General features: G+C 43.7%; 1 protein-coding gene across 1 annotated transcript in view; it reads left to right on the plus strand.

The window, feature by feature from the left end:
• Positions 1-14,615, plus strand: part of USE1 (unconventional SNARE in the ER 1) — a 252,794-nt gene that overhangs the window by 224,887 nt on the left and 13,292 nt on the right. Inside the window, exon 6 of the mRNA XM_077475531.1 lies at positions 289-319. Coding sequence (XP_077331657.1) covers positions 289-319 — 31 coding nt within the window. The remainder of the gene's footprint in view (positions 1-288; positions 320-14,615) is intronic.

Genomic DNA, 14,615 nt, shown 5'->3' on the forward strand with positions numbered 1-14,615 from the left:
TTATTTAATGGATAAGCAAAAGGGTATTTATGAATGTTTCCTCATCTTCTCAACCCATCACTGCTGTTTTATTACATTCCAAACTTTCTCTCAAAGCTGTTGTGAATATGTATTATGAAAACCCACCAGTTTTGTGTGTTGTGTTGTGTAGAATGTGCACAATATTATCTAATGTGTTGACTATACGCTTTAGTTCCTTTTTCATATCATAATTTCAATTATCATTATTTTATATTTAATAATCTGGGCTTGAAATGCAACTTTCTTTTTCTGCTTTTTCTTTTTTAGATTCAAGTGATAGCTATCCAAGGAAAAGGAAGTGGGTATTTTTCAGATCCTACATTTTTGAATATCATTAGAGAATGTTAAGTTTATTTTCATAGTTTTAATACAATTGGCTTTAGAAGGATTTGGCTGATGTACCTTTAAGTTTAGTTATGTATAGTGCCTACTGTAGTGGAGAATAAACAGAATGATATACTTTTATTTTGTGCTTCCTATATATGAGGCCCAGTTGAAACTTCCATACAATGAGTGAATGTCTATATACGTTCTTCTTTCCTGCAGGGCAAACATACCCATTCTTTGAGCCATGTAGGGTGTCTAGTTTGAATAGGGAGTGTGGGATTACCAGGCACTCCTACCTCTAATTGAATTAAAGACCTGCTATCCAAGTTTACTACTGAGCATTATCTATAAAGTTTGAGGCCCAAAGGACTAGTGAAAGCCCCAGTTGATACCGATGGCAGGCTCTTCTCTAAATCACTTGTTTCAGTCATTGACCTGTTTCATGTGCCTATACTCTCCTATTAAAATCAAATTCTCATTTCTCATTCTCATTTTAGAGCTTATTTTATGGTATTATTGCAGTGTTTACCTTGAAGTAGTTTTTATATGACTTTTTAAATTTTTTACAAAACAATGTAATTCTTTTAATGGATTTTACAGTTTTACAAGTGTGTGCTGCCATATTTTTATTATTTTAAAAGCAGAGGTTTGTAGATCAACCAATAGAAGTAGGTTTGTGGCTCAGTGCAGGTCTGTCTTCCACCTAGTAACTGTTGAGAAAAGATATATTAGCTGCATAGGAATTACATTGTGTTTAAGGCACTGTGCTAAAAAAATAAAATCGTGGTGGTATAACCCAACAGTACTGTAGCGTTTGATCTTTGAGGTTGCTCCAGGATTTCAGCTGGGTGATCACTTTTCAAAAATCTGCTCTCTAGCCTTCTCTGCACCTGGAATACTTGGCTCTGATCCTGGATACATCCCAAGCAAAGGTCTTTCTTTCAGAAATGAAAATTCTCTCTTAGAGCTCACACTTGAGAATTTAGGTCAGAGAGACATCCCATAATGAGAGTCTCCATGAGAGTCATAGGCCTCATGGCAGCCTCCTCTCAAGCTGTACCATCTACGCATTTCATTTAAGACCTTTCCAGCACATCTGGTCAGCCTGGAATAAGCATACTCCTTCTTCATACCTACCCATGCTCCTATCCAGCTAAGGTAGTCCCAAGTAATCCCTCCACTTGGTGGATCTCCAACCCAGCCTTAAAGAATAATGCACATATTTTTGCAGGTAGAAAATGTGCATTTTTTTCCCTGGAGCCTACAGGACATTACACCCATGTTCAGCAGATCGTGGTTGTGATGTCAGACTCTTGCAGAGCCTCAGTTTAACTGTGTGCCAGAGATACATTCACTTGCCGCTGAACATGGCCATATGGCTCTGGGATGCCCTTCTACGAGAAATACTTCCTTCCTGAGACCTTCCATTGTGGTGTTCCAATGGCCACAAATTTTCGAAAGGCCTCCGAGTCCATCAGTTTATATGGCAGTAGTTGGGCTATCACTGCCCAGCAATTTCCTTGGTCTACATTCCAGTAGTGGACAACTGGAAAAGCGAGTACCTCGGCCTCCACCACGTGCATTAAGAGGAGGAATGGACCTTTCACCTAGACATCTTCAATGTGATCTTTCTCATTGCACCAAACTGGCCCAAAAGAATCTGCTAAAAAGACATACTCTAGCAGATGACCCCTGGCCTCCTCCCAACAGGACGAATCTAGGGGTCAGGGGGCCCTCTATTCCATCTTGCTTCCCAGTCTCTGGCTCTGATGACATGGCTGTTGAAGCCCAGGTCTTAAGAGATAAGAGTCTGAGTCAGTTATTCTTATTCTGAAAGGTCAGGTTTTGGCCTTGTCTATTTTTTCAAAGACCTATGCATTTGCTCTCCCAGCTGTATCTCGTATCAAGTACCCCTTACAATGGGGACCGACCAATATTTTATTTTGGTGCCGATATGATACTGATATTTCAGCCACCTTTCCTGCTGATAGCCGATATTATTTGCAGATATTTTGTACATTTAGGCCTCATGCACACGAGACGCAGTTAAACGCGCGTTCAGATGCAGTTGGACAGTTTTTTCAACTGCCCCTGAACTCATTCAATGTTATCCTATGTGTCCATGCACACAGTCTCGTTTTTTTCCGTTTTTATGCAGTTGCGTTTAATCTCGTTTTTCCAGAAGCAAAAAAATGCATTCAGAAGCAAAAATTTCCACGTTTCAGACGCAAAACGCTGTAAAACGCGGCAAAACGCCGCTACCGCGTTTAGCCACGTTTGCGTTTTTAAAGGTGACCTTTTTTTTTACATTAAAAATCTCAAAAATGATTGCAAATGATGAAAAACCATTAGAAAAATATTTTAAACAATTGCAATTGCAAGTGGACAATCCACAACTTGTGGCAAGTGACATGGCAGGTGGCAAGTGACGTGGCAAGTGGACAATCCACAACTTGTGGCAAGTGACATGGCAGGTGGCAAGTGATGTGGCAAGTGGACAATCCACAACTTGTGGCAAGTGACGTGGCAGGTGAAGTGGCAAGTGACGTGGAAAGTGGACAATCCACAACTTGTGGCAGGTGACGTGGCAAGTGACCTGGCAGGTGACGCGGCAAGTGACCTGGCAGGTGACGTGGCAAGTGGAAAATCAACAACTTGTGGCAGGTGACTGGCATGTGACGTGGCAAGTGGACAATCCATAACTTGTGGCAGGTGACGTGGCAAGTGGACAATCCACTTGTGGCAGGGGACGTGGCAAGTGACGTGGCAAGTGGACAATCCACTTGTGGCAGGGGATGTGGCAAGTGACGTGGTGAGTGGACAATCCACAACTTGTGTCAGGTGACGTGGCAAGTGGACAATCCACAACTTGTGGCAGGTGATGTGGCAAGTGATGTGGCAAGTGGACAATCCACTTGTGGCAGGTGACGTGGCAGGGGACGTGGCAAGGGACGTGGCAAGTGGACAATCCACAACTTGTGGCAGGTGATGTGGCTGGTGACGTGGCAAGTGGACAATCCACAGCTTGTGGCAGGTGGCATGGCAGATGACGTGGAAAGTGGACAATCCACATCTCGTGGCAAGTGACGTGGCATGTGATGTGGCAAGTGACGTGGCAAGTGGACAATCCACAACTTGTGGCAGGTGACGTGGCAGGTGATGTGGCAAGTGGACAATCCCCAACTTGTGGCAAGTGGACAATCCAAAACTTGTGGCAGGTGACGTGGCAAGTGACGTGGCAGGTGATGTGGCAAGTCACGTGGCAAGTGGACAATCCACTTGTGGCAGGTGACGTGGCAGTTGGACAATCCACAACTTGTGGCAGATGACGTGGCAAGTGACGTGGCAAGTGGACAATCCACAACTTGTGGCAGGTGCCGTGGCAAGTGACACGCTAAATACAAGTACACTGCAGCTCTCACAGCTGCTGCTACTCACTCTGGTCTCACAAAATTGCTGAAATAGTTAATAATACTGTTTTTTTGAGCTGGGGAGGGTCTATGATGTTAGCTTAACTAAACGCTTCTAGACGCAAACGTGGTAAAACGCCGCTAAATCGCGGTAAAAATCCCGGCAAAACGCGAGTTTCTAAACGCCGGTTTCAACATGTGTCCAGCAGCGTTTGCATCTGCGTCTCGTGTGCATGAAGCCTTATACTTTTCAAAAATAACACCAATTTTATGCACAAATCTGGTATAAACTGAACATGTTAATGTTTACTAAAATTAAACATTAAGGGCTCGTTCTTCACATGAAAACTGATGGGAGAAAAACACACACTGATTTCAAAACTGATATCTCTGTAGTGCACCATGGTGTGATGAACGAGGTCTAAAAGTAAACAACTGGGAAAAATAAAGTGCTTGAAAAACAATAACTTCTTAAATGGCTTCCCTAAACATAGAAAAATTATTACTGTTACTAGTGCATTGCACTGCACTTATTACATTTAAATCAATACTGCAGTGCAAGAAGCTAGCTAGACAATAGACAGGCACACTGACATTACACTTTCTTCAATACTCCCAGTTAAATAGAACAATATTATAGTGCAAAAAGCATAACATTTCAGCATGTTCAACTGTTAAACAGTTTCTGTTTTTTTTCATAAATTGCTGCTACTTAACTGAAAACACACTCACTTGGTACAGATGAAGGAGAAGCAGAGAGGTATCTTCTAGCATGAGAGGCTGTTGTAGCGCGACTCATTTTCTTTCCACCACTGTAGAGCATTCACCCCTTCTTCTGTCAATTACTGGTTCCTTCATATAGAGATAAAGTTCATCATCCAGGCTGATTATTGATGCCCCTTTTAAAAGAATCCTCCACATGAGGTCCCAATAACACGCTGAACATGGCATCAATTTGACCACAATGGAGAACCTGCTCTTACAGATTAGTAACATGCAGGAACCTCCAGTAGCTTGTGTTGATCTTCTGTCAGCCATTGTTTTGCCTTGGCCAATATATCATCAGAAGAGAATCATCTTGTATCGAGGATCCAAAAGACATGCCAGCACAACAGTTTTATCCTCTTTGTGCTTATCAAAGCATTTGGAGTGGCTGTCCCTCATGACCTGCCTGAATGTTTCCAAGCCACGTGTGTTGGGTCCTTCGTTCTCTTGAAGAAGCATCTTCAGCACTCTCGTACATGGGATGACAGATGACACAGATGAGTCGTTATGACCCACCTTTAGTGTCACTTCCTCTATGGGGAGGAGGGTCTCAATGGCATTGGCTACAATGACCCATTGATCAGCAGTAGGACAATTATATCCTCCATGTTAGCCTGAATAGATGCTGGGAGATCGGTATGCAGCATGTGAAGTGTTGAATTCCAACATGTTGGAACAGCCTGAATTGGGCTGTTTTTGGGTAGGCCAAGGTCTGCCTGAATGCACTGCAGTTGCTGCTTGTCAAGGACTGAATGGTGGAAATGGGCTGTGCACCTCTTCAGCATGCCAATTTTATCTATCAAAGTTCTCTGGCTTGACATTTACCACAAGTTGCAGGGTATGTGCCATGCAACTGAAGTCGAACACTTCAGCAAGCCTCATTCCTTTCACCATGTTTGTGCCGCTGTTACGAAGCAGAAGCATCTCTCGGTCTTTGTTTATTCCCCCGTCTTGACTCATGCCTAGAAACATTTCTATAATGTATTCCCCAGTGTGAGATCCATGCATAAACTTTCTATTCATCACCAATTGCCTTATTGTCCATCCACTGTCAATGAAGTGGCATGTAAGACTCATTAGTGACTCTTGTTAGTCCTGACCAGCAGTCAGTCGTGAATGAGAGTTGCCAGCATTCTCTGGTTGCAGCATAGCCTTTACTTTCTCAACTACCTTTTGGTGAATCTTTTCTAGCATTTCGGTTCGATAATACTTTTCACACTTCAGTCGGTACCTTAGCTCAGCTATGGACATCAACTGCTGAAATCCAGTCAGACACCATTGTAAATGGCTGGTTATCCGTAACCATCATCTCTGTGATTGCTTTGTCCAGCTGTTGGGATCTTCCATCCGAACTTAGCCACTTAGCTTTTTTCTGAAACATATCTTTTATTGTTGTTTGGTGGGATTGTGGGATTTCACTTTGTGATTCAGTTTTTCTCTGTGCTTCATTATATAAATCAACATGATGAACTCTTACATGGGCCAAAAGTTTTTGACGCATTTATGGTTTTTGCAGTTGATCTCATGCTCACATTGTGCATGTGTTGCACACTGCTGCTTTTCCTGGAGATCGTTGAGATGAGAAATAGTCCTAGACTACACTTTTTTTACTTTTTCTCTCTGCATCCATCTGCATTGGAATTTGAAAAAGTAAGGTTAAAAATGGCAGGCACCTTTCTGTGGGTGCTGCTGGCCTGGCACCCTGCTGTGGGTGGCTTGCTGGCTGGTACCCTGCTGTGGGTGGCTGACTGGAACCCCGCTGTGGGTGGGCTTGCTAGCTGGCACCTTGCTGTTGATGCTGGCTGGCACCTTGCTGTGAGTGGGTGGCTACTGGCTGACACATTGCTGTGGGTGGGTGGCTGCTGGCTGACACTTTGCTGTGGGTGGGTGGCTGCTGGCTGACACCCAGCTGTAGGTGGTTGGCTGCTGGCTGGCACATTGCTGTGGGTGGGTGGCTGCTAGCTGGCTGACCTCAGTGGCCTGGCATGTTAGGCTGCTTTCACACTGGGGCGGTATTCAGGCGTTACAGCGCTATAAATAGCGCCTGTGTAACGCCTGAAAAAAACCGGCCCCTTTAACTCCAGTGTGAAAGCCGGAGGGCTTTCACACTGGAGCGATGCGCTGGCAGGACGGTGAAAAAAGTCCTGCCAGCCGCATCTTTGCAGCGGTGAAGGAGCGGTGTATTCACCGCTCCTATACCGCTGCTACCCATTGAAATCAATGGGACACCGCGGCAATACCGCCGGCAAAGCGCCGCTGCAGCGGTGCTTTGCGGGCGGGTTTAACCCCTTTTCGGCCGCTAGCGGGGGTTAAAACCACCCCGCTAGCGCCCGCACACCGCCGCTAAAACGACGGTAAAGCGCCGCTAAAAATAGCGGCGCTTTACCGCCGACGCTGCTCTCGCCCCAGTGTGAAAGCAGCCTTACTGTAGGTGGGTAGCTGGCGGCTGGATGGCTGGCTGGCATGTCCGGCCGAGTGTCAAGGAGAAGGAGAGGGTGGCCTGTTAGACTCAGAACTTTCAGCCCAGTGCATGGAGTCGTAATGACGTCTGAGCTTTTGAGTACCAAAAAGATGGCCGTGGCCTGCAGAGATCAATATCGGTGATATCAGTCTAGTTTGTGACCGATACCGATGTTTCGACAAATGCGATATCAGCCCGTAATAATTGGCCTTACTGATAATTGTCAATCCCTTCCCTACCCCGTGCTTCCTTGGGATCCCAACTTGGTTCTCTCTGCCCTGCAGTACCCATATACATAAAAACAGAATGCAATAATTTGCAAATCTCAAATTCATATTTTATTAACAATAGAAAACCTCAACTGTTTAAACTGAAAAAAGTGACCATTTTTAATAAAAAGTCATTTTGAAATTGGCATCTCAAAAAAGTTGGGATAAGGCCAAGAGGTGATGCTACCACGGTGTAGCATCACCTCCTTCTTTAAACAACACTGTAAACATCTGGGAACATAAGGACACCAGTTGCTGGAGTTTTTGCAGAGGAATGTTGTTCCATTCTTGAGTGATATAGGTCTAAATAATAAATAACTTGACACTATTACCGCTAAGAACTCCCAGAAGAGCTGAACAAAATTCTTCAAGTCAAAGTAGTCACTGGATGATTTAGATGATACTGCCCTTTTAAAACTTGGGAATCTTCAAATTCTACAAACAAATAAAAAGGGCACAAACCCCTAGTGCATTATCTACAACACTCTATTAAAAGATGTAAAATAATAGTATATACTCACAAGCGGAATGGCAATAACAGCCTTGTAAAATATCCAGGAACCCGAAGTTGAGCCTTACGTTGGGACTCCTGGTTTGAATGGAAATCCTAAAGCCAAAAACTCATAATAAAAACACTGTTTGGGCTCAACCAACTCCGGTGACATAAAGGGGATAAGGAAACGAGGAAAGGAAATACACAGCCCACTGTGCAAGTACAAAAAGTCTAAATTTATTATATCAAAAACGCATAAATGGAAGAGCCAATAAAAAAACTGAAACATTCACAATGTGTGATAAAAACGTCCACCATTCTTGCCCCTATCCAGTGACAGTTATATATATATATATATATATATATATATATATATATATAGTGAAGAATGTGAAAGTACAATATCTTCAATCCTGAGCAGCAATAATAAATTGCCTGCATGTGAATAGGATGCGGAGCTAAGTTGACGGGAAATGGATCCTAGGAAGATCAGACCTGAATGCTGGCAAAGAGGCACGCTGGCATATTGTGGTACGTGTTATTAATTCCTTGTATCCAAAAGGGGGGAATTGCTGAGATATGAAAGAGGAAGGGACGGCACCCTGGGTCAACAGTGGTGTAGAGGATGTATATGGAATTGAAAGGTACAATCACAGTATGTATGTTGCATGAAACGCCAGAGATTTGAATGCAAAACCATGTCCTGTAACCTCCCTCTAACTGTTGCAAACCATAATTTGATATCCAGAGTATGCATGCAAGTTGACAGTCCTGGTCCTTGGGAGACATACATGGATCAAAGCATATAGTCTAAAGTAGTAATAGATTAAATGCAAACTTCTCAGGTGGTGATGGAAAGACAAATCTTCAGTGCCATTGTCGATTTCCAATGAGGCCCGTTAAGCATGAGCAAATGTTCATATCCTCCAGTCTCAGAGGCAAGGTGGACAAGGAAAAGGCGAGCCTAACCGGTTTCGCCAGTCAACGCCGGCTGCGTCAGAGGCAGTGTGGTCCCGTCTGTGCACAAAAACCCACCGCGCTGGTCGGGACCCCCGTGAGTCCGGTCGCGGGACCCGCAGACTCGATCGCCGCGGGCATCCCCGCGATCGTCTCACGGAGCGGCCGAATGGAGGAAATGCTGTGTACACAACATTTCTCCATTCTGCCTAGCAACTAGTGACGCTGATCTCTGCTCCATGTGATTGGAGCAGAGATCAGTGTTCACTAAATGAAAGCCCAACCCCTCCACAGTTAGTAACACACCCCTAGGAACACTTAACCCCTACACTGCCACCCACTGGTTAACCCATTCACTGCCAGTGTCATTTACACAGGAATCACTGCATTTATATAGCAGTGATTACTGTATAAATGACAATGGTCCCAAAAATGTGTCAAAAAAGGCCAATGGGTCCCCCACAATGTCGCAGTCACAATAAAAATCGCTGATCGCCGCCATTACTAGTAAAAAAAAAAAATAATAAAAAATTATTAATAAAAATGCTATAAAACTATCCCTATTTTGTAAACGCTATAACTTTTGCCCAAACCAATCAATAATCGCTTATTGCAATTTTTTTTACCAAAAATATGTAGAAGAATACGTATCGGCCTAAACTGAGGGAAAAAATGTTTTTTTATATATTTTTGGGGGATATTTATTATAACAAAAATTTTAAAATAATGCGTTTTTTTCAAAATTGTCGCTCTATTTTTGTTTATAGCGCAAAAAATAAAAACCGCAGGGGTGATCAAATACCACCAAAAGAAAGCTCTATTTGTGGGAAAAAAGGACGTAAATTTTGTTTGGGAGCCACGTCGCACGACCGCGCAATTGTCAGTTAAAGCGACGCAGTGCCGAATCGCAAAAAGTGGTCTGGTCTTTGACCAGCAAAATGGTCCGGTCTGCAAGTGGTTAAATAGCAAACCTCACATGTCTCCTGGTGTGCAGCGTCTACGTAAATCACGTCATCACTTCCGGGTGTATCATCATGTCACCACTTCTGGGTAAACCCAGAAGTGTTTCAACAGCTGGTAGGACTGTATCATGTTGCACACCAGGAAGTAGACACTGAGTATTGTGGACAGTCCAGGCACAAATATATGTCACAATCTCATTGATCTCCACAAGAGGAAGCATCTGTAATCTATTCCTGGAGTGTCCACATGCAATTCAAGCAAGGTCGGACCGAATAGCTAAATACCAAAATGTACTATTTGTTATTGCTAAGAACAATATACCTAAACCAAAATTATATGAAGCACAGTGGGCTGAGAGGAAGAATAAAAATAAAATAATTTATTTTTTAAAAGGAGGAAAAAATTACTTTGATTTAATGTTTCAAAAATGGCTGAAAACTGATACTGTCATTCAGGCCAGGGGCCTTAGTAGCCTCCAATTCCCAAATACATTGGGTTTCATGTTGGAGTACCAGTTGATCAAAATCCCCCCCCCATTATCCTGGGGGGACAACTTCATGCCTTTCATTAGGGGCCTTCAAGGGGTAAGTCTCAATCTCATACAAATGCTCCTGAAAGTGCTTACACACAGGTCGGATGGTCTTGACTATGTAAAAGGAATTACAGGAGCATGTGATGACATAAATGACCCCCATAGTGTCACAACTAGCCCTCTGTCTACAACTCAGGGCCCTGGCTGTGGGAAGTTGGAGAGTGTCACCCTCAATGATGTCACAGCTGCCACAACGTGTCATGCCCACACGTCTTGTGTGAGAGGGGGCTTCCAAGAGATATTGCTGTGTACTAGGAGGTCGTTCAATAATGAGCCCTCCTGTATACCAATCGAGGTTCACTGAAGATACATTTCTGGACTGAAGAATCTTCCCTCAGAAGATGCCAATGTGCTGAACAAATTTGTTTAACACTACTATGGCCTTCTGAATATAATGTAAGCTGAGGCTAACAGGACCTGACTTTATTGCTTGTTCCTCTCTGAGTTTGAAGATTAAAGTGTCTCTCTCACTATCCTTGGCTCAGTTATAGGTTTTGGCCAACCTTTTCTTATTGTAGCCTCTAGAGTGGAATCTCACTCAAAACACAAGCCCCCTGTTCAAAGTCCCTTTCCTCCATGCAATTACAACAAACTCTGAGATATTGTCCCACTGGGATATTTATGATCAGAGTCTGTGGATGAAAGCTCTTTGAATGTAACAAACTGATCACTGCAGTAGATTTCCTGAAAAGCCTAGTTCCTACATATTCATTCTCATCCAGGGAGATCGTGAGATCAAGGAAGGTCACACAACATCTTGAGCTCAATGTCCGTGCCTGACCATAAGATGAGGACGTCGTCAATATACCTGTACCAAGATAATATCCTAGACAGGCACACTGACGCCTCCGCCCCTCCATCAAAAACCCAACTCTCCTAGTCTCCCAGGTAAATGTTGGCATTGGCCAGGGCACACCCATGGCCGTGCCCTGCGCCCGGTGGAAACACTTTCCATCAAATCTAAATTGTTCCTCAAGAGAAAGTCCAATAGTTCCACAATAAATTTATTGATCTATAAACCCTTGTCATATGTGATTGAGGAATACATAACCTCTGTATCCAAGGTGACCAAGAGAGTACCCCTGGGTAGCGTCAAGTCATGTAGCAGTGTAAGTAAGAGAAGTGTCTTTTTACATAAGAAAACTGGCTCCATAAAAATGGTTGCAGAATCTTATCTATATATTCACTAATTGTCTCAGTGAGTGAACCGACCCCTGAAATAATATAACAGCCAGGGGGGTCGTCCACTGACTTGTGGAGTGCATAGAACACACGAATCCTAGGGTCTCTACTTTGAGGTATTGAACTGTCTCTTTGTCAATGAGACCGTTGCTGAATGTGCGGTTGTATGGACAGTAACATAGCTTGGTCTCTTGCCTGATTGATGCTGTGAATGGGGGTGTACCACAGTCTGTTATTGAGTATCCAAAAACACATCTTTTTCTTACACAGCCCGAACCATCAGGATAAAGTTCCCCCCTTGTCTGCAGCCTTAATAATCAGGTCCTCATTGGAACATAGAGCCTACAATGCAGATCTCTCCTGTGTGAGGTTATCCTGTTGGAAGTGTTCCCATTTTAGTTTTCCGATGTCACTGGTAACTGCTCTCGCAAAGCAGGCTACACCAGAGACTGTGGACAAGGGAGGAAAAGTCGTAGAGCAATTGTATAGGCCTACATCCCTCAGGTTCGTAACCTTAACCGAACCAGCCACTGTTTTGCCAAAGCCAGACTCTTCATGAATTCAGCTGGATCTTCCTCAGTATCCTCATCTACATCCACATGTCCCTCTTCCCGGAGATCTGTACAATCTCTAATGCCACGTACACACGACCAGACTTTTCGACGGACTTGGTCCGGTGGACAATCCGACAGACTTTGCAGCAGAGGTCCGCCGGACTTTCAAACGAATGGACTTGGCCACACACAATCACTCCAAAAGTCCAACTTATTCGAAAGTGATGACGTAGAATAAGGAAGTTCATAGCCAGTAGCCAATAGCTGCCTTAGCGTCGGTTTTAGTCTGTCGGACTAGCACACAGACAAATGTATTGACCGCTAAAAGCCGAGTACGGCGGACAAATTTGAAGACAGTCTTATTTCTAGGTCTGCCGGACTTTTGGGAAGAAGAAATCCTCTGGAGCCCACACATAATCAAATTTTCCGACCGACTCAGGTCCGCCGGAAAGTCTGATCGTGTGTATGCGGCATTGGCGTAAGATATTTGCTTCTGGTTGGGCTAGTCCAATCCCCCAAGGGTCCAAATGGAACTGCCAAGCTTTACCTATCATGTAAAACCTTAAAAATAAGTTTTCTCGCAAAATTGGCTTTGATTTTGTCAAATAGCCCTGCATAGACGGGCAGAAAGTTGGGCATCTAGCCAAAAGCTTGGTCTGGGGTTTGGTCAATACATGTGTTGATAGGTTAATAACCCTCAGCACATCTTGTCGCCCCCCCGGTGTCACATATCTGTCCATTCCGAGCTTTTTCATTACTGGAGTGTGTAGTGAGAGTTTGCTGTCGGTGACTTGGAGTATCGAGTAGGAAGTTGGGGGTTTGTGTACATCCACCATAATGGTCGACTGCAGGAGACTACCACCGGCGTCCTCTCCTGACCAGGACTGTCAACTTGCATGCATACTCTGGATATTAAATTATGGTTTGCAACAGTGAGAGGAAGGTTACAGGACATTGCTTTGCATTCAAATCTCTGGGGTTTCATGCCACATACATACTGTGACTGTACCTTTCAATGCCATATACCTCCTCTAGACCACTGTTGACCCAGGGACCATCCATTCCCCTTTCATATGTCTGCAATTCCCCCCTTTTGGAGGCATAAAGGAATTAACACGGTTCTGTTTTTATTATTGGCTATTCCATTTATGTATTTTTGATATAATAAATTTTTACTTTTTATAATTGCACAGTGGGCTGTATATTTCCTTTCCTCTTTTCCTTATCCCCTTTATGTCATTGGAGTCGGCTGAGCACAAACAGGGTTTGTATTATGAGATTTTGATTATTATATAGCGCCAACAGTTTTCACAGCGCTTAACGACATGGGGCAAACAGAACAGTTACAATACAATTCAATGCAGGAGGGATCAGAGGGCCCTGCTCATTAGAGCTTACAATCTAGAAGAAAGGGTCAAGTGGAACAAAAGGTAACAGTGGTGGGGGGATGATCAGATGGAGAAAATGAAAATACAGTTGTTAGGTTTGGGAGCAATAGGCTTCTCTGAAGAGGGGGGTTTTCATGAATCGTCTAAAAGCTAATAGATTTGGAGATAATCGGACAGATTGGGGTAAGGAGTTCCATAGGATTGGAGAGGCTCTAGAAAAGTCCTGGAGTAGAGCATGGGAGGAGGTGATGTGGGAATTAGACAGCAGGAGGTCTTGATAAGAACGAAGAGAATGATTAGTTTGGTATTTAGAGACTAGGTCAGTGATGTAGCTGGGGGCAGTTGTGGATGGCTTTGTAAGTAGTTGTTAGTATTTTGAACTTAATTCTTTTGGTGAGCAGGAGCCAGTGGAGGGATTGACAGAGAGGAGTAGCAGAAAACTGGTAAGGTGGATGCGTCTGGCAGCAGCATTCATGGTGGCTTGAAGAGGGGATAGACTATGTAGAGGTAATCCAATGATGGAGTTTCAGTAGTCAAGGTAAGAGATGACCAGGGAGTGAATTAAGAGCTTTGTTGTGTCATTGGTTAGAAAGGGGCATATTTTGGAGACGTTGCGGAGTTTGAGGCGGCAAGTTTTGGACAGTGATTGGACGTGGGGCTTAAAGGAGAGTTCAGAGTCCAGGATTACACTTAGGACCTTAGCATGTTACATACAGTGGTGTGAAAAAGTGTTTGCCCCCTTCCTCATTTCCTGTTCCTTTGCATGTTTGTCACACTTAAGTGTTTCGGAACATCAAACCAATTTAAACAATAGTCAAGGACAACACAAGTAAACACAAAATGCAATTTGTAAATGAAGGTGTTTATTATTAAAGGTGAAAAAAAATCCAAACCATCATGGCCCTGTGTGAAAAAGTGATTGCCCCCTAAACCTAATAACTGGTTGGGCCACCCTTAGCAGCAACAACTGCAACCAAGCGTTTGCGATAACGTGCAATGAGGCTTTTACAGCGTCCTGGAGGAATTTTGGCCCACTCATCTTTGCAGAATTGTCCTAATTCAGTTACATTAGAGGGTTTTCGAGCATGAACGGCCTTTTTAAGGTCATACCACAACATCTCAATAGGATTCAGGTCAGGACTTTGGCTAGGCCACTCCAAAGTCTTCATTTTGTTTTTCTTCAGCCATTCGGTGGTGGACTTGCTGGTGTGTTTAGGATCATTGTCCTGCTGC

The sequence above is a fragment of the Lithobates pipiens genome, unplaced genomic scaffold, assembly GCF_037356315.1.
Source record: "Lithobates pipiens isolate NorthernLeopardFrog02 unplaced genomic scaffold, aLitPip1_a1.2 Scaffold_13, whole genome shotgun sequence".
Classification (NCBI taxonomy): Eukaryota; Metazoa; Chordata; class Amphibia; order Anura; family Ranidae; genus Lithobates; species Lithobates pipiens.